We start from the raw sequence: 25,804 nt of genomic DNA on the forward strand, positions 1-25,804 counted from the left end.
AGTACCATAAGAAAATGTGTGAAATATTACCAATAAGTCTTTGTTTTTATGACGTATTTCAGTTATGCTCTCCTGCCCCTAAATACCGATCATTGCCAAGTTAATGTTATTGAAACTATTTCCGATTAAAATATTAAGCATCATTAAAACTGAATTTCTCACCTTTGTGTTATCATGTCTGCCAAAGATGCGTACGTCTATCCCATTCCGGAGCCACTTTCGTCATTAATGAGGAATATTTTTTATACTTTGATAATCTGATGTACCAATATCTTTGTTGGTAACTCTTGGTGGCGAAGGGTCAGGGCTAAAAGTCTGCATTTATACAGTTATCGGTCAAATTTTTAACCTCTTTTCGAGTTTTGAATGCTCAAGATAAACCAATGTATTTGAAAAAATCGAGCAATAATAAATCTACCCAATGGTCATAAAACCGCATTGGTAAAATGCTACTACAGCGAGAATCACACGAAGCAATTTCTGCGTCGATTTACAAAGACTCTCTGATGTTAATTTGTGTGTGCGACTAAACACCGTTCCGTTACTTATCCCAGTATGGGGTCGCAAGTTTGAGAAAGTACGATTCATTATCAAATTGAAACACCCCCACGAGTAATAAGGAATTTTTAACCGGGATGAGGAATCAATTTTTTAACTTCGATATGAAACAAATTTTGTAGGAATCATATGATCACTCCACTGGACTGAATATCCTACCATATATTTTTGTTCTTCTTGAAAACACATGAGTCGCTGTCATTGGTTTGCGAGCTCGTACTCCCCATACTTTCAATTATTCACGCTGCCATGCTCTTAAAAAAGAAGTTACGTTAATTTCAGCAGCACATTTGGTTAAAAAGTAATTAATGGCCTGCGAAAGCGAGAAATTGGAGGCAGGAAGCGAGGAATTATAGTTTTTAAAGGAATTGATGCCCTCGAATCTGTCTCGAGGTCATGTAAGGTCGACTGGACTCTTAAGTAAGAATGTATCAATTAACGCCGATAGTAATTCATTAAATACTCAAGATAAATGAGTGAAAAGTGAGGTACTGGATGTGTTCTATGATACAGATACACTTGTAAAAAGTGGTGTTTTCAATTAGAAAATCATCACACATTCTCCGTTTCATTTTTAAAAATTAATCAAAATGGAACCATGGAAATATAAGAAATGAAAATCACAATAATTTCGATTATTTGCAAATAAGGCTTCCTCGGTGTCGTAAAAATGACTTCATAGTTTTACTAGAACCATATGGGGTTAGGCTTCAAGTCAGACTTACGGTCCTTTGACTGCCAACCTGAAGAAGCTCGCAAGAACTTCGGCGAAACATATATATATATATATATATATATATATATATATATATATATATATATATATATAATATTACATATATATGTAATATTAACTTGAGTATTTGTATAATTGTTTAATTCATCAATTCAACAGTCACAAGGTACTTGAACAAGATGTCAATATTGATGGAAATTCAAACTTCCATTATAATAGAATAGATTTTTTGCAAAAAAGGGGTAATTGAATCCGAAGCTGATATTTCATAGTTCAGTAGCTCTCATTCAAAGTCCATTCTTCTGTATCGACGCAAATACGTAATATCAGTATTATCCGAGTGCTTTTGTAATCACTTTTTGTTTCAAATCCACCTCAAAGGTTTTTCTGTGTTACAGCATTTTTCTGCGGATTCCGGAATAAGAAAGCGAGCACAAATTTCGAATAAAAACCGAGTTCTAACATCAGTATTAGACCGGAACACAACTATAATTCAGTCTTTCGACCGAACAAAATCATCAGCAAAAAAATGCTTCAGAAACCTATTGATGGTTCCTGGTACAAAGGCGGCGTATTATATTTGAAAATCCACATTTTCAGCTGGATGACTCGAAATCATTTCCGTATTTATGGTTAATATACATCAAAATACGTTTAAATACTACAATGTCTGTCTCAGCGTTCATAAATCTAGCCGACTGATTTATTAATCGTCAAAGTAAACCATGGTTACTAATTGACTTCTTTTGCTTGTGACCACCAAAAAGGAAAAAATATAGTATCTCAAAGACGTAAGTCAAATATTACCGAATATATTATGATGTACGAACCTGACATGAAAATATTACCGAATATAATGTTACATATTTTCGCATTAACGTGAGCATAAATGCATTTCAATAGGTTTTTAGCAGGCAAAAAAGCAAAGAGTATTTCGCATCATAACCACTCTTACTTACGGCTGGTTAAAATAGTTAAGTATTTTGGCGATAAATATATTTAGGGAATTTTATGAAGATATTTTTTTTAGCCTTATTTGAATATAGTGCTTTTTATTTTAAAAAATGCTGTTAATATAACAAGTCACTAATACAAAATCGTTCTCAACAGAAAAACTAAAACCTATACTCGTACATAAGTATACTTTGTACAAAAGACTGAAGTGAATCAGTAGCAATAATTTTCTATATTGAGTAAGCATACGTTAAACTTTAAATCGGAGATAAAATAAAAACTTTAAAAAAATAAAAGTATTCAAGCTAAAAGTATTCAAAATTCTTTTCAGATATTCGTTTAAATTAATTGAAATGTTTTTCTAATAAAGCCATCATGATACAAACGTGATTCTGTAATTGACTTCCATTTTTTGTCTCTGAATAGCATAGAAAATTAAATTATGCTTAAATTGCGGTGCAGAAATAGAATTAATTGGAGAATATGAAAGGACAGTAAATCAGTTTAATTTCCTCGGATTAGTTGGACTAATCTTTGGTGGAAAATTCCCATTCAAACGGCCATTCGTCATTTCCTCTCTCGGTCAAGGATTGGTGGTTGACCCGGTTGACTCAATTTCGCAGGAAACTGCACCAAAGTACGACGACCTTTGGAGAAAAGACTGTTCGTAATCACCGTCGTCTTTTAGCAACGCTTCGTTGACCGTAGCAACGCTTCGTCCAGCAGTGGCTTCTGGAAGGATGACTTTCCAAGCCATGGCCTTCTCCGATGGCCAAGGCTAAAAAGTGAGCCGGGCGTGCGGTGGTGCATGGGAAAAGCCACGGCCGCATCGAATTTCGAACCACTTTCGTCTTTTTATTCTCAATGTCTCCTTTCCTGTTCAAATTGCAAACACCCTTTCACTCGGGGACACGATGACCGTTTCTCCGGGATGATCTGATAACCTTTATACTCTCTGGCTTCTCGAAACCCTCTTGCGAAAGCACTTATAACCATTGCCATAAATGTCAAAGCACTGTTATCATTTGTCATGAATGTATTAGCTGTCATGGACGGAGGCAAGCCTGAGGGGTCAAGCGAGGGAAATTAATACCTTTAAATTTTACAAAACTCAAACATTAACTAGAAATCTCTCTTTCCATTGCGATACGCACCGAACTTAAAATATTCGGTATTTGTTTAATCGCATTATATATGATACGGACAATAGGCTTGATGAGGTGGAAGGCTTTGTGCGTTCTGATGACCCCCTAGAGGGGTCATCAGAACGCACAAAGCCTTCCAGGGGAAGCAATAATATTTGCTAGTAGGGTCACCCATGTATAGGTCGAAGGGTAGTGGCCAGACGATTTGCAAGTCGGCGCAGCGTCTGTCCCTCAGTAAGGCGCATGCAAAGGCGCCTGATCCCAGTGGGGTGGTCACTGAATGATGGGGTAAAGTTAGAAACACTGCTGAGGAAGACAATGGGAAACCACCTTAAATAATTCATCCCATTACCGTTAGGATGGATACCATAATGCAATTTTACAGGCAGCGTCCATTCAAATCCTACCTTCACCGGTAGAATACCAAATAATAATTAAATATATGAATTCTAAATTGTTAACAGACAGCAACAATATCGAAGGTAGTCAATTCTAGAATAGGTTGTCACAATTTATGTTTTCGATTAACCCCTTCATGCAGATTTTCTATTTCACGTTTGTAATTGTCTGCTTCGTGACCTTCTCCCGTGATCTTCCTCTGTATTTCTTTCTTTTATTTCCATTGAATTTACACAGCTTTTTTCCACGAATAACTATTAGAATAATTGCCCGCTCTGTATCATTCACGATTGATTAGATAATCCATCTTTAGTTTGGTAATTTTATTCGGAATATTAAGACTAAAAATTTGGGCCGGATAATTTTTCAAGTTTTCCCGTCTTTCAAAGGGTCTTCTGAATGTCACTGACCATTTCATTTTAGTTCATTTTGAGGAATTAAATCACAATTTACACATTTATTTTCGTTTCCATGACCCAAACAACTCCTTTTGCCGTGCCCTGACATTTGGTGTCAAGGCATCGTAATGCCTTTCTTTACGTAGAGAATACTCATTACATGTTTTAATAAATGAAATTCTAATATTACGAAGTGATATGATCCCACGTGTATCTTTTAGAAATCACCGAAGTTAAACTTTCCCTAAAATCAGGTAGGGACACTTTCCACTCCTCCTACTTCAAGTTTCAGTCTCTCTTCAAATTAACAGGCTATTTTATTTTAGGCTTTAGGACAAAAAGAAGATGATTTCCCAAAATATAATTGTTCGGGTACACACAGAGGTGGGAAAAACCTCTTCTGCCGCGCGACAGATGTTTCAAAGTGAGAAGTCGGTGTTCCCAAAGGATGTAGAAGTTGGTTTTCTCTCACTAGCTCTCACGGTCATTACCAGTGCCGTTTATGCAGGTGATGACCGTTCGGGTCAATAAACTTGAGCTGTTTCTCTCGGATAACAGAATTGAGAATCTAGGGCATGCAAATGCAATCGAATTTTTTTATAGTTCATCCGCTATTTCTGCGAACACGATTAAACTAGTAATTACAAGCTTTACTACGGATGCTATCGGGTGGATCATTCTTATACGTGATTGCATTTTTGGCGTTAAAAATGGGAAGAGTAAAACTGCATTAGCCCTGAGTCTCGTGATTGACTGATGGGAACATTTTTATAAAATAATTCTTTAGTTTCACAGATTATTTCATTTTCTCTTTCAAGACTTTTAAATTATGAATTTAACAGACTCACGCAAGGGCAAAATAAAATCATGTAAACTAAATGCAGAAAACAGAATCAAGTGAAAATTTTTTGAAATGGTTAGAGGCACACTCAATGAAATAACGCAATCAACTCAATATTGATTTTTGTGTGACTGATTAGACATACTATTTGTTGTAATGATTTGAGAATATTAAACTAACAAAGAATCCGATGAATCTTTCCCAAGGTAATATCATTGATTATTTTAATTTTGGTTGAAAAGGATCTTTATGTCGTTACCTTACATACCGTTATATTGAGAATGTTAAACCTAATTCATCTAATATAGAAATAACTACAATACAAGTTTCAGATTTAGCTCTAAAAAATCTATCTATTGGTAGTGACAACTTATGGTAATGTTTATTGGTAGTGTCAACAGAATGCTTGAAAATTGGAAGAATGTTTCACTAAACTTGGATTCCCTAGAAAAAAATAAACAAAGTCTGTTGAGAAAATTGAACTAAGATATTGGAAAGAGACTGTAATTAACACGAGAAAAGAACCTACTGTTTGCTGAGGGCCTGGAATCTTTGTTCACAAATTTTGGTTTTGAGACAAACACGGAAAAAGGATTCAGCACCTTCCCTCTCTTCAACGTTATATTTTCCTTCCAAGAACTCCTTTCCCCCCTGTCACTCATCCCACCTTACCTCTCTATCACCGATATTGGAAGAAAACTTTCACCTTCTCCTGTTATTTATATACCAAAGGATGAGGAACGAGGCAGTATGAAATAAGAAACCTTGCGCAATTCGGGACCAACGGGCATAAAAAAATTAATTGAGCTCTCAGGGTAGATTTCACTAGGGCGAGCCGACTCATGTATCCTTTCCCACGCCGTCAAGGTGGCATTTGGAAAACTTCTCGATCCCACCCACGTGTAATGAGGCCAATTCCTCGGCAAGAAAAGAGAAGTCGACAAATTTTGCGAGAATATGGATGACGAGAAGCACAGGAAGGGTGGGACAGTTGAAAATCCCGACACCTCCAACCATCCAGGGAGATTTAAGAAATTGACAGGAGTTCTCAGGGGGATCGAGATGGTGCGGGGGCTAACGTACTGGCTTCCCACCCTGAGGGCGCGGGTTCAAATCCCGGCGGTGTTGAATATTTTTCAGAGGTATCTCGATCCCTACTTGAGGTGCTTTGTGGAGGGCACTTTGAGTGAGTACGCCGTCCGTCGGATGGGACGTTAAGCCGCGGACCCCTTGGCGCCTTTCGTAAAGAGTAGGCTAATGCCGACGCCGGGTTTCTCTCCACCCTTCATCCTTTCCTGTCCATCCCCTATGGCGCAAATGACCTTAGCTGTCGGTCGCCTCCCCTCAAAACTACTACTACTAGGAGTTCTCAGAGTTTATTTTTTCATCAATTGCAAATCATGTTTGATAGAAGGTAGATTTTTAGCAACGTATATGGAGGACGGATGGTGTCCTCAAAGGGTCCAAAATGTTTTGATTCCTAAGACATCACAATAAAATATAAAATTTCAGAAAAATAAATTCGATAAATATTAAAATACTTTTGGAAATATCATCTCTGTTCCTTCAACCTTCATATTTTACCACAAAAATTCACTCCAGAAAAACTAGCTATGATGACGAAATATGTATGCCTTACTGAGACCCGATGCCTTTACTATTCAAAACTTTCGCATTCTATCCAGCTCCACTCCGGCTACAGAACATCTCGAAAATTTCGTTGAAGCGCTTCCTGCGGATCTCCAATTAAGTCTATAAATGCGTAAAGCAGTGGTAAGCTGAAAAATACAGCTCGTAAAATGTAATTGAAAGAAATAAACAATCATCCGATTGATTTAATTCCACTTCCACCCTGCCATATTCTGTCATCAAATCACACATTTACTCAAAACATAAACTTAAAAAACTTGGCTACACCAATTCCTTCAGTCGGCCTAACAAACGTTTGGACTGTAAATGTGTTTTTAACGTATTACTGATGGTATAAAGGAGCCAATATTTTCTTTATTACACTAAGTATCTAAAAAATCTATTTTTCATAAAAGTAACTTCGTAGGTTCTCGTGAGGTATAGCTATGAAATGTTTTTTTCTAAGTACGAATAGAAATGTACGAATTCACATTAATGCTGGTTTACAAACGCTTAATGCACCGCCACAGTCATAAAATCAAAGACTTGTTTGATAGGAGAAGAAAGCTAAGCTAAACGATGTGTGAAATTCATTCATCAGGGTTGGGGTCGCAGTTACTCGCTCTGCGCCACCTAAGGTCTCCTAGAAAGATTTCCTACTTGAAAAATCACGTAGATTTGGAGAAGCTGAGGGTTCTCAGAGTCGTCCCAAGGATTCGAACTAGGGCTCTCCGGTAAGCATCCCAGCACTATACCCACTGGACTACCACGTCAAACGCCTAATATGAATAAAGTTTTAAAAGTTGATCATACCATCAGTTTAGCTTTGAAAAATAAATCATCACACCCAAGGGAAACTACGAGTATCTTCCTTACCATTTATGAAAATCCGTCCGACTCGCAAATTCTCCACGTACACGATTCCTTCAATATTTTGCTTCAGATGAAGTAACTTCACAGTGATAGCATTAATAAAGCTCCTTGAGATTCATCGATAAGTTGTTTCATGCTCCACGAAATTGTCGTCACAATGCAAAAACTTCAGTCTCCTTTCTAGTTAAAACAACGAATTTTGAAATTATACGCTTCCAAAGATACATTAAGGTCCACCGCTCACTCATTTAAGTTAAAATTATTCTTCCAAACATCAAGATGTATAAGCCCTTTTTTTAACAGCACATTAACATAAATGTGCGTTCTGATGTCTATCAAGCTCGATAAACGTGACTTCATTTAATAGTATGCCTACAACAACGAGGTTGATTGTGCAACCGCGAGAAGAAGCCTCCCGTCCCTAACAGCAACAGAGCCGATCACGGATGAGAGAGCAAGTGATTCATTTCTACTTGCCCCATTGGCAGGGATGAAAAGGATGAAGTCAGTAATGGACCTTTGCCCTTCCACGACCACCCCGTTGTGATGGATCCCGGAAGACTCGTCTGCGATCTTTCTCTTTCTTGGGTCTGACCTTCTCGCAGACGAAAAAGTCACGCTCAGATCATTGCATCCAAATTGTTTCCATTGTGTTCCCCACAAATCTTTCCTAACATTCATGTTTCACAGCTATAGGTGATTGCTTTGACCGCAAAAAAGTGTTTCCGTTGGCTCATCGAGGCTCCGGGGTGGTCTGGAAGGATGTTGTCTTTCCGTTCCTTGGATCTAAGAAAGACATATCCGCTAACCTTTCTGGGGCATTGGAAATATTTCGGTATCCACCTCATAAAAATTAGGATATGTTTGACTGGAGAGAAGTTGAAGAAAAATCTCTCTCGTGCAAGCATTTCAAATCCATTTAAGATGTCAACGAGTTACGCTTCGTCCATTGGATGACGGGTCCCCTCTTAGACAATCCATCATTCTTCTGAAACCTTTATTGAATATCAATTTGATGATTACTTTATGATTTCAATAAAATATTACCATGCAAATATATTTTCTGAACAATGGTAAATTTCATCATTCGATTCAGCAGAAACGTAAAAGTATAACGGATAAACTTGTTAAAAATTATAAAGATCAGGAGAATTCACACTACTAAATATGTCTTTTTATCTTAGATGCAACAAAATTTATAGTGAACGTATGATTGGTAAAGGGGAAGGAAAAGTTAATTGAGATTTTTTATTTAGATTCTAATTTTTTTCCACGCTTGCGCCGATTGCTAGATTGGGATTCATCAACGTAGAACAGCTCACGTCGTTTAAAAAACCTACCCGACCAATCTATGCAAACGACAGTACTCATCATGTTGTCGACCTAATTTTTAATGAAAACCCTAAGAACAATCTTTTTATCATTTCACAGGTTTGTGTATGAACTGAAAAAAGTTGACATTTGGGTCATTTTTGCTCTGAGTCTAGTTCTTGTCAATCCATAGAAAGTCTAGAACTACTACCTGAAAATGGAGAACGCAGAAGGGGTGTAAATTGGTATTTGTACACCTTAATCCACAAATCCTGAAAACTCTTCCAAGACAAGGAAAACTTTCCATTCCTCAGTCCGCGAGAACGGAAACCCAAGTACTGATTAATGTTGTCGTAAATAATTGTAGTTCGTTTAGACAGGAGAACATTAACTTCGCGAGGCAACGACTGAAGCTCTACCTTTCGATCACGCGCCAACGAAAAATAAAACAACGCGTCGCCCATGATTCTAGTTTTCCGAATGAATAAACGGGTTACGCGTGTAAGAGCCCAACTTCGTACAAGGCAACATTCCCTTCCATCCTTCAACCTTCCCAGTTGAACATAAACCGTCGATTCCTTCCCCTTTCACAAACTACCTCTCCCTTTCATCCTTCGCCTCCAGCTTGGGGGATGGTCCAGAGATGGACGACGGGGGAAAGTTACGTTGCCGTCCATATCTTTGAAGGTGAGAGTGTTTTTTTCCACATTTATTTCCTCTCACACAGCCCGCTACTGCCCCTTCCTCCACAGTGCCCGGCTCCGTAACAGGGTAACCGTAAACGGCCTCTGACGAGGAGCGGAGTGGTACTTCAGCTATCGGCTAATGCGCTGATCCCGACCGTGTGTAAGCTTTCATTTAACGTACGCGTACGGTAACGAAGGTCGCTCCACCATTTGCGAGAAAGAATCCCTTAGATCTTGTGGACGACACGGACTTAGGACCAGAAACTTTGAATTTCTCAACGTTCTCCGACCGCGGGAACCAAGGCGGTTACTTATACAGAAATGCTGGACATTAAATGGAGGACAGATAGACAGCAATAAATCATGATTATAAAACTTTAAATAGTGTTGTCGCTATTAATATTAAGAGTAATAATACATTATGTCCATTTTTAAGTTAAAAATGAGAAAATAACTATAAAACATACATGAAAAATTCCCCTAGTCGATGCTGTTATGGCTCTGTGACTACAGAACCGTCTTCGTAAGTATCCCAGGCATCAGCTAGACAGTGGAATATCGAAACCCTAAGTAAGGTTTTTTATTAGGATGTTATATAGATAAACAAATAAACTGCAAAGAAATAAAATTGGTCTCTGATTCTACTTCTGATATCTGATGCTTAGTATTGATAGTTTGGAGAAATAGATCTCACTTTTATTTATAATAATTGACAGTTTCCATCATGACGGATTCCTATTCCAATAGCGAATGTAATTGGGAATGTATAAAAGTATTTTCTTTGGATATACATGGATAATCAGGTAAATCTTGAGGTTAAAATTTCACTTCAAAACTTCCAGCCAATGATTATGCCATTTTCGTGCTCAAAACACTCGAGGACTAGTCGCATTCCATCTCGCATAACACGTGCTTACTCGGCAGAAAACAAGAATGATGATTTTTTTACTGCCTCACCCAAGAAGGCAGTCTTTTTTTTGTATGTGATCGCCGGCCGAATTTGTAATCGAAATGTTCTCACAGAAAAAAACTTATAAAATGCCCTACACTTCCATTTGCCAAACCACTCCCATGAATGACTTTCATTTTCAAATTATTTTGGGCTCAGGTTGTCGCTCGGCCTCTTCCTCCATTGAGCAAGTTGATAGGAGATACTTTCTCCTTTCTTCGGCCACGTCGAGCTGATTCCAACAGGCGTCCAAATAAGAGAGCTTATAAGCGCATGTAATTTCAGGACAGATAGATTTTTAGCATATGAAAGTATCGCACGGTTTCATCTTTAGAATGGAAATATTTGCATTCGCCTGATGCAATCGGAATTATACTTTCTTCCATTTTATCTTCGAGCTTTTATCTTTAATATGCTTGGGTATAGATGGGTATCACTACGTTCTTCCAGCGGGAGAGGATTTTTATATGCATTTAACCCTTATACGATGCATATTAATGCAAAAGCTAAGGGTCTAAAATCCTCAGGAATACCACCTAATTTTCAAATGAAAAGAGCCTCAAGTAGTAGTTTTGAGGGGAGGCGACCGACAGCTAAGGTCATTTGCGCCATAGGGGATGGACAGGAAAGGATGAAGGGTGGAGAGAAACCCGGCGTCGGCATTAGCCTACTCTTTACGAAAGGCGCCAAGGGGTCCGCAGCTTAACGTCCCATCCGACGGACGCCGTACTCACTCAAAGTGCCCTCCACAAAGCACCTCAAGTAGGGATCGAGATACCTCTGAAAAATATTCAACACCGCCGGGATTTGAACCCGCGCCCTCAGGGTGGGAAGCCAGTACGTTAGCCCCCGCACCATCTCGATCCCCAAGAGCCTCAATCCTGGGAAATGCGTTGTATTTGTATGACTTTTGGATGATGGTAGAATCTCAATCGATTCATATGAAATGGATAGTGGGAAAAATGAGCCAGGATAACAACATTTTCTATGAACTTTAAGTGCACAAGCATAGGCATTCCCCAGCAAATTTTCTCCAACAAATTTATTGGCAAATACTTGTATTTACTTGTTCGCGGGCATCCCTACCTTTTACGAGTGGATAAATACATAAAGAATGCTTTCTATAGAACGGAATACGACTGCGAAAGCCGTTTGTGAGGAGTTATCGTGGGTAGCAAGTCGTATTTGTGGGCAACAATTGCAGTACGATTCTTTCTTTTCTCGGCAAGAACACCTTGAATCATTCATCAGTTAAGAAGAAGGATGAGCCATGCTCTCGGAATAACCCGACCTTTCACTTTCAGATGAGATAATGCATCGTGATCCATGATAGGGAAATCCATAACCACTTATCAACGTCTTTGATGAAGATAATATACCGTTATATTATTATTCAGATTGCGTGGCGTCTTGAAGGAAACATAACCGTAAATATAATCATTATAATAGCATGGAATTAGTATCAATGCCTTTTGACAGGATATAGCCAACGAAGTTGAAGACAATATCGTTTATAAGGTTGAGCGAAAAATTTATTCAAAAGATACATCAATAATATTTTCAAAATGAACGCAATAGTTTTATAGACCTGAAATATGAACCGAGTTTGGGTGCTTCTATTTAAATAATAATTTTATTAACCTTCGAAATTCCTTTTATCTTACGCATCTTCATTGCTTGGAGTAGCTCGAATAAGTCAACATCTAATCATTCTACGTGCATACGTAACGAAAAAATACGCGCAACGTTAAATCAACGATTCCTAAGTAAAGGCACAAAGCTTACAGTATTCCATGATGGATCATTAAAATAATTATCTTTAATGAAGAATTGTACATCAAAAGAGTTTATCGAACGCTCAAATACTACCATGGGTGGCACATGAACCATGGAGCTCGTTATAAAAATGATTTCGCAATACTAGCATCCTCGGGACTTTGGCTTATCCACAAAAAATAGTCTCCACCGTAAAATGTTGTCGCACGAACCCTATCTTAGAAGCATGCTAGAATATAATTCTAAAACTCACGTCATAGTCTTCCTCCTGAAGAGGCTGCTGGGAGTTGGGATTGATGGGGCGAGGAGCCTTCCTCGACGGCTGTTGAGGGATTTGCTGATACTGCTGAGGAGCCAAGGCGATGGGCGCTGGCCTCGGCTGATGCTGGTATGCGGCGGCCTGCGGGGCTGGCTGGTAAGCGGCGATCGTAGCCCTTTGGTCAACGTACTGGCCTTGTCCGGGAGCAACAGCTGTGTAATACTGGGGTTGAGGCTGGAACTGCTGGGCCTGCTGTTGAGAGGCCGCCGCGTATGCGAGTTGCTGCTGCTGTTGTTGAGTTAGGGAGACGGCGGAGGCTATCGCCAGCCACGGGAGCACAAGAGATGCGACCTGCGGGATGAAAAGACAGTCATGGTTCCTTAAGATGCACAGTAAAAATTTAGGCTCCGTCGACCGATAGTTTCCGGATAAACTTGTGAAATTCTATTTTGAATAATTAAAAAATATCATTCTCTATATTTCACACATTTTATGTAGGTACTGCCGATTTCTAGTGCGTGGTATTGCAATAAAGTAGCCCGCTAGACTGGAGGGCCCGGGTTTGATTTTTGGTCAAACCTCCCGTCACCCTCAGATTCACTACATCTGCGTTTTTTGGGTGCCGTGTTGTATATTACTGAGAAACCATAGGCGGCACAGGGAACTGGCCCCGTGACTAGGCCCCCTACCCTGATAAGTGGATTTCGAATGCCGAGATTTTTCTAATACCTTTATCCTCTCCTATCAAACCAAACTTCGAAACAACAGTGGATAAATAAAGTCTCTTTTTGATTAAATCTAAGTTAGTCATTCTAAGAATCTAAAGTTATCAATAATCTTAATGCACGTGTATCAGGATAAAAAAAAATGCTGGGGGATAATGTTCATGAGTTGAAAACGATAGTATATGCCTTAATAAATTGTGCGAAGTTTACAAAATGATTGTTTTATTGTTTAATAGGCTTGCTTTTAAATATAAGTCCCAACATTGAGTGTAATGATCGCACTGCCCGGTTGTTTGAGTTGATTAAATCGTAACAACGACCAATAACAAATATACGTGGGTGTATTTCGGATTGAGGCTAATGGTTTCCCCTCCCTCATCCCCTTTGCTGACCAATCAATTCTATCACTACTTTCCTTTCCTTCCCGCCACATATTCATCCGGAAGTGATTGATGTGGGTGGTGAGCAGTGAGAGGCAAAACCTTAATTTGCCTGGCCTATTACGTAAATTCATGAAGAGCCGGAACAAAGTGCGAGTTACTTTCTAGTCAGTTGCGAGAATTCCATTCTCCCTTTCTTTCGCTGCAAGCAAGTGAGCACAATGAATTCAATGAAACATGCGGACATGTTCAATGGAAGAATCCGAAAAAAAGAGAAAACAATCACTTAAAGAAATGAGATCACGGAGGATGCCACGTGGAACTGATAAATATGCAGCCCGTTAATTACTATCTTCCTCTCCACATTCCAGGGGTTTTGAGCACAGATAATTTTGTTTTCGCCAAACGGATGAATATCTCTCAAAAAAAATTCCTTTCTTCTTCCAAATGAATTTCAGTTAACATTTATTTTGCTGAAAGTATCATAAAATATTTCTTCGTTGTTGGATTTGGCACATGATATTTATTCGAAGTTGCAAATAACTCGATATAATGCTGCATGAAAGGTTTACTCGTTCTTTGCATACTGTAACAATTTCCAAATACGTGAGTAGAAAGATAGTAAATTTGATTCGAGTAGAACAGCAACGAGAACTACCAAGAACAGGGATCGCAAATTTTTCGACTTTGTAAAAGTTTTACATAAAAAGACATGCATAAAATTTATGATATTTATTTTTTACTTCATAATTTAAAAATGAATACAAATGTAGTCAATATTCCACAGGATTCTATAGTGATATAAGGAGACACCCATGAAATATTTATTTTCGTGGCCTTGTCATCTGCCCTCATTAGTGATTACTTATTTTGACTAATAAATAATTAAAGTTATTTATGAGTGCAATGGAAAAATTTGGGTTTTTTTTACCCTTATTCACTAACTTCTGCATGTGATGAAATTCCGCAAGCCAGGGGCGTTTCAAATTGGTAGTTCCAATTGCTTACGAATTTTTCTGCGTCTCACTAAAGCCTAGTTTCAGGCAGTATAATATTAACTCACAACGTTCCCTTGCGTCAAATTTTATGGGGAAGACGTTGAATTTCACGATGCAGATTCCAGTTGAATGTGCGTTCTAAAGTTCTCTCTCTACTTTGGCAGATTTGTAAGCAACTTCCAACAAATGTTCTTCCGAGAGAGCTCCTAAGAAGAATGCAATACCATGGATTCAAATTGTTGTGCAACGCATATAATTTGTCCAAGAGACGTCGTGATTTATTTTCGAGACTTATAATCAGATATTCTATTGCTACAAATACTGCGAATTAGAATCAAATTCTCCTCTGGAAGTATTGACACATTAAGTTTAGTCACGGGTCTCATCAAAAAAACTTAAAAGTTGCACTACCATTAATGCGACTAATATTGTGAGTAAAAGAGAGACTATTCATTGAATAAAGTGCTACATTCTGGACAACTTAAGGGGTATTAAAGAATGTATTAAATACAAACAATGGCGACTACTAACTGGTTATGCCATAGTTAAAAGATGCTCTTTGACGGCTTGTTTATTAAACTTAAGGAGTTTGTTAGGCCTGGAAAACTGATACCCAAATGTAAAAGCTGAGCAGGAGTTTAAATTTGAGTTTACATAAAGCAATCGCTTACCCTACACTGGTGCATTAGAGCACTCGAACTTAATAAAAGAATAATGGAAGACTAAATAAATTCAAATTTCCATTTGACGTGGTATTTGACTTGGTATTCACGGCCTAAAAAATGTGAAACACCACATTGTGGGACAACGACATTACAAACTATGACCTGATAGATACAGTATTTACTGTCCCCTCAAAACTAGAAGAAAAACTTCAACTTTTATTTAGTGTTGAACATATTGCCGACCAAACATTTTCACATGCCACGGGTATGCAAACGAGCATTTTTCCAAGTCTTGATGTAAACCGATGACAAATTTCTCCACAAACAATATTTTTCATATCTTACTTCCGGAGATCTACTCGGTAAAAAACATCGGCGAGACTATTAGAATATGAAGCCCTTCGAGAAACTGTGTATGGGGCCAGTTGAGCTCAGTGGGAACCAGGTCATCAGAAACGAATTTGGAAGGTTCCAGACACGTGTCTTCGCAATGATTTTTTTCATCACAGCTCTCGTTAAATGTTTGCATGATAATGCACGATGTCACAGCTGTTTCCGCGGTGAAGAAACAAACAATGGTTTTCCCTCGCAAACTCACCCAAAAATCAAAATCTTTCGACACGCGCCCGACCACTGAAAACAAGACCGTTGCAACCTTGGATGAGTGAGCTTAACGCCCGACCCATCCAAGCGATATCATTACGGCGACGAAGCGGCCTCGAGGAGACGGAGTGGGGCGACGGAGAGCCGCGCGGCGGGAAAGGATGGGGTTCGTGACGCACGTCGTGGTCACCACAAGCTGCGGAAAGGACGTGCGGAAACACGAGCTGCGTGTCAACACGAGGCCGCCAGAGGATTTTTTTTTCACTTTCGCCTCCTTGGCCGCACGAAAAATCGGGAAAATCGCCGACCCTGCTATTGTTCCCTCCCCCAAGACGAGAGCGGCTGCCCCCCGAGTGCAATAACCTACATTTCTCTCTCGTCGAGTGAGTGAGCGAGAGAAGGGGAGGGACGGCTAACACTCCTTTCCGGTTGCCCACGAAAAACTTTCAGCGGATGACCAACCACCCCACATTCTCGCCGACTCGCAGCCTCCTTTTTTTTCTCTCTCTCTCTCTCCCTCTCTCTCCCTCTCTTTTCCTCCCCAACCCGCCCGATGCGATTAATTCTACTTCCTGCCCGGACTATTGGACTTCCGGTAAGGTCGTTTGGAAAAAAGGGACAGGATCCGGAGAGAGAAATTCACCCACGGGAAATTTCTAGCCCCCTTGATGTCGAAAACTGGGCCCGTCAAACGTTCCGTTGTGGTTTTTTTTATATCGAACTTTTCCTCCCAACCCATCGCGATCAAACGCACGGTTGAAAATCTGAGTCTCTGATCGGGATGAACAAAAAATAAACTAAAAAATAGACAAATAATAAATCAATGATACAATGGAAAATGATCACATCTACGCGGACGTCTGAGACGAAAATTTCCGGTGACCTACTATTTTTGTATTAAACGGTTCCTAAATATTTTTTGTCGCTCCTCCTATAGAGATACTAGAAAAATCGGATTTTTTCCCGAAAAAACTAAATATATCCTCAAATGTCACTTTTTTGAAGTCGTATTATGCTATCTTAAAATGTGAGCCCTTGAGTTACTTTCACAAGAGCGGACTTCTATCGCGCGTCCAAAAATTCACGCAAGTCTCGGTGATGTATTTGTTATTAAACCACCACTTCTTAATACACAGTGATATCACTGTGTCTGCTCTTTACTCGTCCATATATTTTTCTTTTTGAACTACTAGTTTCCCTAGAGAGTGGAGCCAGGAGGGACACCAGAGTTTACACAACGCCCACGCCCGAGGCGAGACTCGATCCTGTGACCTATGGAGTAGCGGACTAGCGAAATGCTTGTACATTTAGGTAAGCGGTACATCATACTGACATTCATACTTGTAAACGCGTCCCTTGATTTCGCGTGGTAGTCGACGCCTCGTGCGAAAGGATTTTCGAATAACATGGAGAGATTAATTGGGACATCCGGGAAAATTATCATAGGTCCATTCGCGTGAAACGGGGCTTCCTATGAGGAGTGGTCCCCCACTCGTCGTTCTTCTCCCTCGTGAGAAGTGAATGTCCTTCGCACTACGTTCTATTGCACTGGAGATCTCATAGCAGAGGACAGAGGACTACTTTCGTCCGGGAGAGAACCGGATTACCGATGAACAGTGAACACGCAAATGGGGGTTGGACCGTCTACGCCAATCTAAAACTCTCAAATATATGCTTTGAAGAAATAACATTCAATAATCAGGAATCTTCAATTCTTCTGACTCAAATATGTGTATGTGTGAATAATTGGGAAACAAAAATAAGTAAAAGCTGCTTAGGGATTACTAGCTTTAGGCCTTTTTCAACGGTTCTGAGGTTGATCTTGACTGCGTCTCCTCCAAAAGTAGAAAATTCGAAAATCACCACATGGATATTCTTTGATACAATAAAAAATGTAATACAACGAAAAACACTAATTTTTAATGACTAAATTGATGGACAGGATAAATATCGTGCTAAGCGAAGTACATCAGAAGATGAATCCGATATCATGCACAATGAACTTGCTCATGTGGGCTGGATTCCTTACTGCGTAAAGTGAACTCAATAAATCATTACTCTTCCTCTTTCCAATAAAACGTGGACTATAAAGTGTTTACAGATTCGCTATGAAAATAGTTGGAATTTTTAAAGCCCCTTAAGCTAAAATAGCTCATGCATACGCTCATTTCACCCCATGGTGAAAACATCGCGTCCGTTAGGAGTAAAAAGTTTGTGAAAGTCAAATTGAATTGAGAGTTTAAAGAGAAGCAGATTTATTCATGCATTGGAAAAAAATATTGGAGAGGAACAGTGATTCTGGCATAAGAAGGGAACGTTCTACTTGTGGAAGTCATTGGAAAAAGAAAAGGAAGTAAAAAATTGTGAGCTTATCACTCGCTTCCCGCACCAATAATTGAGAGTAAAAATAAAAGATTTTTTGCTTTTTCTATAGTTATAGGCATACTAATTGACAACGGCTCAATTTTTCATGATGATAGCCAATTCAAGTACTTAGAAAAAGTATTAGTAGCAAAAAAAGCACTAAAGCAATTAAATTTACATAGTTCAGACTCATTTCTTAACAATGAATTAGGATGATAAAATAAACACTCTCACCCAATGATAAATGACTTTCATTCCAAAAAATAAATAAAGTTACGGCCCATATAAGTTGATGAAATTCATATTGTCATCAATACAAGAGACGGAAATATTTACTTATGGCCGGATGTTCAATTTTAACGCGCCTGAATTATCACTGTCATAAATATTCATAACCCCCAGTTTCAGTTTGTGTTACATCAAAAAATACGCCAGTGAGCAAAAGTGGAAGTAAATAACGCTTGTCAAACCTACCTTGAAAAACATTTTAAGTGTAGATTCCTCCTTGGACCGTACAAAGAAAGATTCTGACTGGGCCTCTCTTATCTCAACCTCTCAGGCACTGCAGGTGGAGAAGAGAGCTCTACCCTCTTTAAAAAAATCTCTTGCGAACGAAGTCCCTTTAAATTTTTACGTTTGGGCGCCTCGAACGAGCCCGGAGTTTAGCTGACTGAAAGTCCTGGTAGGGAGCGGCGTCTTATATAGGTGGTCCCGCCTTAACCCGTGCCGCGGAAGAGGTTGGGGATGAAAGGGGGGGGGAGACGGAGGAGTTGAAAAGGGAAGGCGTGTGGGGGTGAGAAAGGTGTAGCGGCGGGGGAGAGCGAGGGGAGCAAGACAGCCAGTTAGTGATGGGAGGAGGGGAGTTCAGGGGAAGGCGTGCGTGTGGAGGGTTGATGGAGCTCTAGGGGGGAGGAAGGAAGGGGGATGGGGGTATAGGACGATGATGATGATGACGGAGTGGGGAGAGGTGAGTGGGAGGGCGGGGAGGTAAATAATTCGTGTGCGGAGAGGGGTATTCTCGCGGGATGGGGGGGGAGTGTGGGTGGTTGGGGCGGGGAGGGAGGGCTGGAAAGTGGAGGAGGTGGTCCGGACTCGAGGGTTTCGGGGAAGGTTCGAAGAGGGAAGGTGGAGGGGAGTGAATTTACAGGTGTGAGATTGAATATGGAGAGAGAGAGAGAAAGGGTAAAAGAAAAGGAAAATTCTCTGTTCGGCAATCAGAACGGCTACGGAGCTTTGGTGACCCTCTGATACTCGACTACATCTACATTAAAATCTCGTTATCAAGGACTCTTTCGTGCGTGATCCCTCAATTGGGCTAGTAAAATTTACATTCCTGTAACAATGGGTAACGAAGCATCCGTGGAAAAACTATGCGAAGACGAATATTGTTTACCGCGAACGGAATAGCATATTGTCTTTTACAATTCCTGCTCTCAGGCTAGCCACCCAACGGTTCAAAGCATCGGTTGGAAGAAACAAAAGTGATGGTAAAGGAGTGTGAATATAAAGGGAAAACTCGGAGCTATCTCGTTCGCTTGTGTGATTATGTGTTCTTAAGCGTACATATTAGTTTCACCATATTTATCCCTAGCGCTCCGTTTCGTTTCAAATTTTCAAATACCTATAGCTTTAGGATTAAGGTACACGTATATAACTGATTGCACCCCAGATGTGAGCCCATCCGCTCTAAGTCCAGCCTTCATGAAAATTACGCAAGTGTTATCGGAAAAAGTAGAATATGGTTACAGATTTCGTTTGGCTGAATGCATTATACGAATACGTTCATAGTGGGCCCGCTGTCCTCGCTGAGGAAAACGAATCAAATACGTGTCCACTCTCATCGGAAATCCCGGCGCAAAGTGTACTTGTGATTTGGTTTAGGTGCAACAAGAAATTGATGATGAATGTAGGCCAACCTAGTTGGGCACGTCCACCCTACCGAAATAACGGGGGAGAATTTTTCATTTATACTCATCGACTTAATACCTATCAAGAGAGGCTTTTGGAATGCGAGCGAAAGCATTAGTTAGCATTTTTTCCCGTGCACGTCGGAAAAACGTACGCCTTCGTTCACTCAAGGCATTAAGAAATCCAATGTAATAGTGTAGATAGCCTTGACTACTTTAGAAGAATTCCGTTGTATTGACGTTGATGTTTTGAGTATCATTATTTGGTAGTCTTCCTTTTGAGTTAGGCTTTGAGTGGACACAGACTGAACATCACTACTTTTCTTAACTTCCTCTGACTAGACACCCTGAGCCTCTCGCTAAAACAAACTTTACTTTTCATTGTCGTATGATAAATAATTGAGGTAGCTACCCATTGCTTGCCTCAATGATATTTTTAATGGGATTCCATCAAGGAAAAGGCCACCCCGCTGAGGTGAGAAGTCTTTACAACCGAATTCCAAGAAACTGCGGGACATGCCGCAACAGTAACTTATACTAATATGCATTTCAATGCAACATTTTCATAATGTAAAAATCATTCGCCTTGATGGTTTTTACACTCTAAATTGTTGCATTCTTTACAATCACCTTACTGAGGGGCAGACACTGGGGGGACTACCTTTCGTCTGGCTCCTACCCTTCGATCTAACTGACATGAGTAACCAGGGGCAATTACCGTTGCTCCCGATAGCACAGCTTTGGGGTATAATAACATGATGAAGATGCGCATGCATATAAATAGATAGCGTTTGTGTGTGATTGAAATCTAGCGTAGAAGGGAAAGCAGGCAATCAGGAAGAAAGATTTGTATTTGTATATTAACAGGAATTTAAGAAGGCATTTTTGTTTTTTTTTACTGCTATGACAGCGTCAAGATGTCAATTCAAAGTCAAATCTGTTTTTTGCATGCTAGGGTTACATTGGTTGAACAGTAAGATCAACTCTAAACTCAATCTCTGAGTCATTCATCGAAGTTACTGTTCTTCAAATATGCATTAAAGAGGTCCTAATGAATGCATCAGTATCTTGGGAGCGTCAAAAATTAACACCCATACATTTAGATTACCTATTTAAAATAATACATGTATGGGAGACATGGCAGCTCAAATAGTAGAGCGTACCACTATTGAGCGGTATATGTGTACAACAACTTCCTTGTGGCACATCAGACGACATGAGAAAAGGAACTATCAAGGATTCTATGAAGCATGGATCGTACACATCGTAGGGCCTTTCAACAGATGAAATCTACCTTCACCCAACAAATCGATATTATGTTTCCTTATTGTGCTTTTTGGTGATTTTATAACTGAATTTTTTAAAGACAGATTCACCATATTCCTCACAAATTCCATTTGTATGAACAAGTTTTTTATCTAATATATGTACACTGCGATGGTATAAATTGCAGTCACTTTTCTACAGGTCGATCTGTGACGACATAAATACCTAAATAATTCTTATGTACTCATAAATGAGATACCTTAGTACGTAAATACACGATGTAAGAAGCTTTCTTTTCTTGAAGATTTAATGGAAACGCATTCTGATCTCTTTTTGAAATCTATCGCTGAAGATCAGGTGTGTAATGGCCAGAGGCAAACTTTCGCTGCAAATAATATAGGGCGTGTCATGAACACAGGGAGAGACACAGAGGCAATGAAGGGTTAAGGAGAATCCAACTACACCGACAATTGATTTTTATGACGACAACAGGTCACAGGTTTTGTCACACGCGATTTATTCAGAGGCAATCACCATAGTTCTCTTGAGCAAGCAACGCCCATGAATGGAAGATATCCCAGTAGAACGCTTTTTTACCAAAAAAATCTTATTAATTGGTATAGTATTGCAGCGAAATAACCAATACATCGGAATTATAGAGTAAATAATGGGAAGTATTATTTTTACTGTGGCTACGTAGGTGCATTTACTCCACAAAATTCCTTCATTTTCTTCTGTAATTTTCAATTGTACTACACTTCCATATATCCCAATTTTTACTTTTTACCACCACTAAACAGTTCACTTTGCATTGCAAGACCTGGGAAACTTGTACGTAATGAACGAAAAAGTGAACAAATAATGCCCCTTTCCACTTTTTGGCTGCTCAATCGATTGGAAGATTCTTTAAGCTTTTTCGATTTCTCATAAATCTGAATAGCAAAATTCGTTTTTCTATTTCATTTTACAGTTCGACTTATTAATTATTTCCGTATCGTTAATTTCATCTGCGCAATATTTTGACATAGTTTTATTTGCGCTTACGTTAGAAATGTTTTTTTCATAATAACCTTTCAAACTTATTTTGGGTTCTTACTCCGACTCTAGTCCGGAAAATTATTCTAACAACAACGTCCAATAAACGAATTAAAAATCCAAAGGATGTAAAACTTTCGTGTTTAATATAGGATGCAGCGCCATGGAACGAGGGACTTGTCTAATTATACATATCCTAAGAAACAATCTTCACAAGCTGCAATACGAATGATAATCTTCAAATTCGCAAACGTAAAATCCCGAGCAGCCAAATTTATAAAATATATTCCGAGCCTAGTATATTGCGACATCCGTACGAAATAGCGCACCAGAAAACGCATTATCACGTAGTTAAAATAGTGGCCAATGGAATGGAAGTGCCAGATCACAGAGGTAAAATGTTGGATTGTTTATCTATCTCAAAAATTTTAGCACATATTATCATGAATGTTTTAATACTCAAACTAATACGGACACTGACTTCCCGAAGATTAGTTGCAGAGCAGTGCAGAGTTAATTTCACTGTCCACTAAGCCCTAGTGTTTAAAAATAGCATTCACCGAGGGGGACTAGTGTATTTCCAACCCCGATTCAATTTCCAACAAAGTGCTGGTAGGCAGAATATATGCATATTCTTTCTTTAAATTCCCATTCTAAACACGATTCCCAAGTGACTGAGTGATTTCCAGGGACTGTCCATAAAGATATATGCCTCAACCTTAACAAAAAGTTAATTTCAAAAATATGGCACTTACTAAGATTTGATTAAGAGCCTAACACATTATTTTTGGCAAATGCTGTGCGCGGAAAAATTAAAGAAACGAAAATAAATTATCAGCCTGAAGAAATCCTAGCATGATAATGCTTGCTTCACTCTGTAAAATTTGCCTTTGTAGTCATCCTTTTCAAGTAATTGCCCAGGCGTAATTAGAGCTGTTTTCAAATTTTTCAATACTCCACATTAATCTGCATAAAAAATGTGTCCTTATGATTTTTTATACTTTATTTGTCCTCATAAATATAGAATTAAGCATGATGTGGCTGAAAAACATCCGAATCGATCGAGGTTGTGGGATTTTGAAGATAAACGAAAATTGATTTGTTAACCTGAGTCTGGCAGTAGCTCACAAATTTAACAATATTTTACTTCGGAACTGGAATAATAATAGTGTCATAACTGCCTGATGCCAAGAGTTTAGCACTGATGGTATATAATTAGTGGTGACAGCTTCCATAAAATGCCCAAAATATGAGTTCTGTATATTATTAACTATCATACCACAGAAAAAATTAAACTGAGAAGGCCAGGAAAAGTAAGAAAAGGAATAGAAGTACGAAACATTGTTGGAATTGCAATTAACGTCCACGCGGTTGTTGAAGATTAAATGAAATACTCCAGTAAAAAAGTTTACGTTCAATATTTTTTAAATCATGGCAAAATAGGAATACCTATATGATATGACAAATAAATACCTTTAAAGAGCCAAGGAAGTTATATTCATTTTTTTAATTTAAAATGTACTTATTGATCAATGTAATGAAAACCTGTAACAGTAAAGACTGCCTGTTTCTGGAATTCAAAGCATTTGGGTTTTTTCAGCAAATTCTGCTGGTAACGGCTGCAGAACCATGGTTTTGTTTTAATTTCACTGCTTAACCAATTGGTTTAGTGAAAGGTTTTCATATTTCCATCGGAAGATAAAATCTTCATTTCTAGAAACTATGACTTTAGATTAGAGATTTTGAATATTCATCGAAACATCTTCCCTATAACTCCAAAACCAGGCACTAATATTTTTTTATAGTGGCGCTCAAAATATCGTTTCAATGGTAAATTTAATTGTAATGATAAAAACTTTATTTGAATATATTTGTACGATAACCTTTTGATTCTCCTCATAGTCACAAATGGGTAGCTAGAATTACAAGTTGTACATTAATACAGTGTGAGGAATCAGCCATTCAAATCGCGGATCAAAATATAATATTAAATTCGTAAAAACACGTAACTTACAATAATGAAAAGGTTTTTTGTGCCATTTTTTTCCCGGCTATATGCTAGAAGTCTAATTAATTCCGCTCGACTGAATGCTAGGGAGGGATGAGTTTAGCGTTTTGTAACGGGAAAGCAACTATCGGTTATAACTCCAAGGTTAAACCTCGATGGATGTAAATGGTGAGCATTCGAAAGGTCACGGTGAAGTGGAAAGCATATTGAAGAAAGAAAGGGGATGGGATATCGGAAAAGGATCGCATAAGAAATAGGCTAAGTGCAGGATAGAAATAAAATGTGCATCACTTCTCCAATTCGAATCTCCCTTTTTTTCTTTCGCGATATCATCAGAATGTATTCCATAAAAAAAATTAGATGTACCGAGCGAGAGGTAAGGACGTGAAAGGGCAGGAACCCTATGGAGGCAAGAGTTATCTCTTCGGCATCAATCCAAAGACTTTCCTGCGTCAATGACTCGATATCCTCTTGACTAAACCCTATGAGTTCATTTTCAACCTGGCAATGTGTGTTAGTTTTTCCTACGTTAAAATTAAGTCAAAAGACAGTCAGATTGTAAAATTATCCAAATAATTATTATTTTGATATCTTTAAAATCAAGTTCCGTGCCGTAGCATTTATCGATCCACGTTCTCCGATGATCATGCGGCTATTATCAAATCCGATCATGCAGATGACACTACCGATACCGATCTATTTCACATTTTCTAAGATAATCATAAAAAATAATGACCAGCTCCAGTCAGAAGTGAATCCAGAAAACCTCTAAGGGCGGGAAAAAACTATCATAACTGAACAAAATTAATTTTATAACCTTTTTCCGACGAATAAAGTTGCAAGTCATGTTCAATTTTTAATAATTTATAGACCGAGACGTAACCTACGGTGGATAATTTCATGTTCGGTAGGCAAGAGGTATTCACAAGTAGTGATGAGCATTTAAGTAATATTCATTTTAATTAATTCATTTATTCAAACCAAAACTATTCCCTAATTCCTCTTTAAAAAATATTTCATTATTATTGAGGTATTCACCTGGGAAATTCTCAAGAGGTTAATTAATATGTAGATCCAAAATGTAGACGGGATGGAGGATAATTCTGCTTTTCAAAGAAAAAAATGGCAACATCTAACAGCGGAAGTTAGCGAGAGTAGACAGAATTAGGCAGAAAATTAGGCTTACCACACATATTCTTTATGAAATGACCCCTGTGACATTACAAAAAAGCCGTTAATGTTATGCTTAATGGATCGTGTCCAAGTGTCACCTCACGGATTCAGCCCTCGGTCAAAGCACGAGCGCACAAACTGCTCGCAAACCTTTTTGTATGCGTCT

General features: G+C 38.8%; 1 protein-coding gene across 1 annotated transcript in view; it reads right to left on the bottom strand.

Moving 5' to 3' along the window:
• LOC139701131 (cuticle protein 19.8-like) overlaps window positions 1-18,745 on the bottom strand; it is a 32,620-nt gene extending 13,875 nt beyond the window's left edge. The window contains exons 1-2 of the mRNA XM_071599708.1: window positions 18,724-18,745; window positions 12,509-12,865 (exon numbers count right to left, since the gene is read on the bottom strand). Of these exons, the coding sequence (XP_071455809.1) occupies window positions 12,509-12,865; window positions 18,724-18,735 (369 nt within the window). The 5' untranslated portion in view covers window positions 18,736-18,745. The remainder of the gene's footprint in view (window positions 1-12,508; window positions 12,866-18,723) is intronic.
• Window positions 18,746-25,804: the final 7,059 nt, after the last annotated feature.

This window comes from Hetaerina americana, unplaced genomic scaffold, assembly GCF_022747635.1.
Source record: "Hetaerina americana unplaced genomic scaffold, ioHetAmer1.1.p SCAF_11, whole genome shotgun sequence".
NCBI lineage: Eukaryota > Metazoa > Arthropoda > Insecta > Odonata > Calopterygidae > Hetaerina > Hetaerina americana.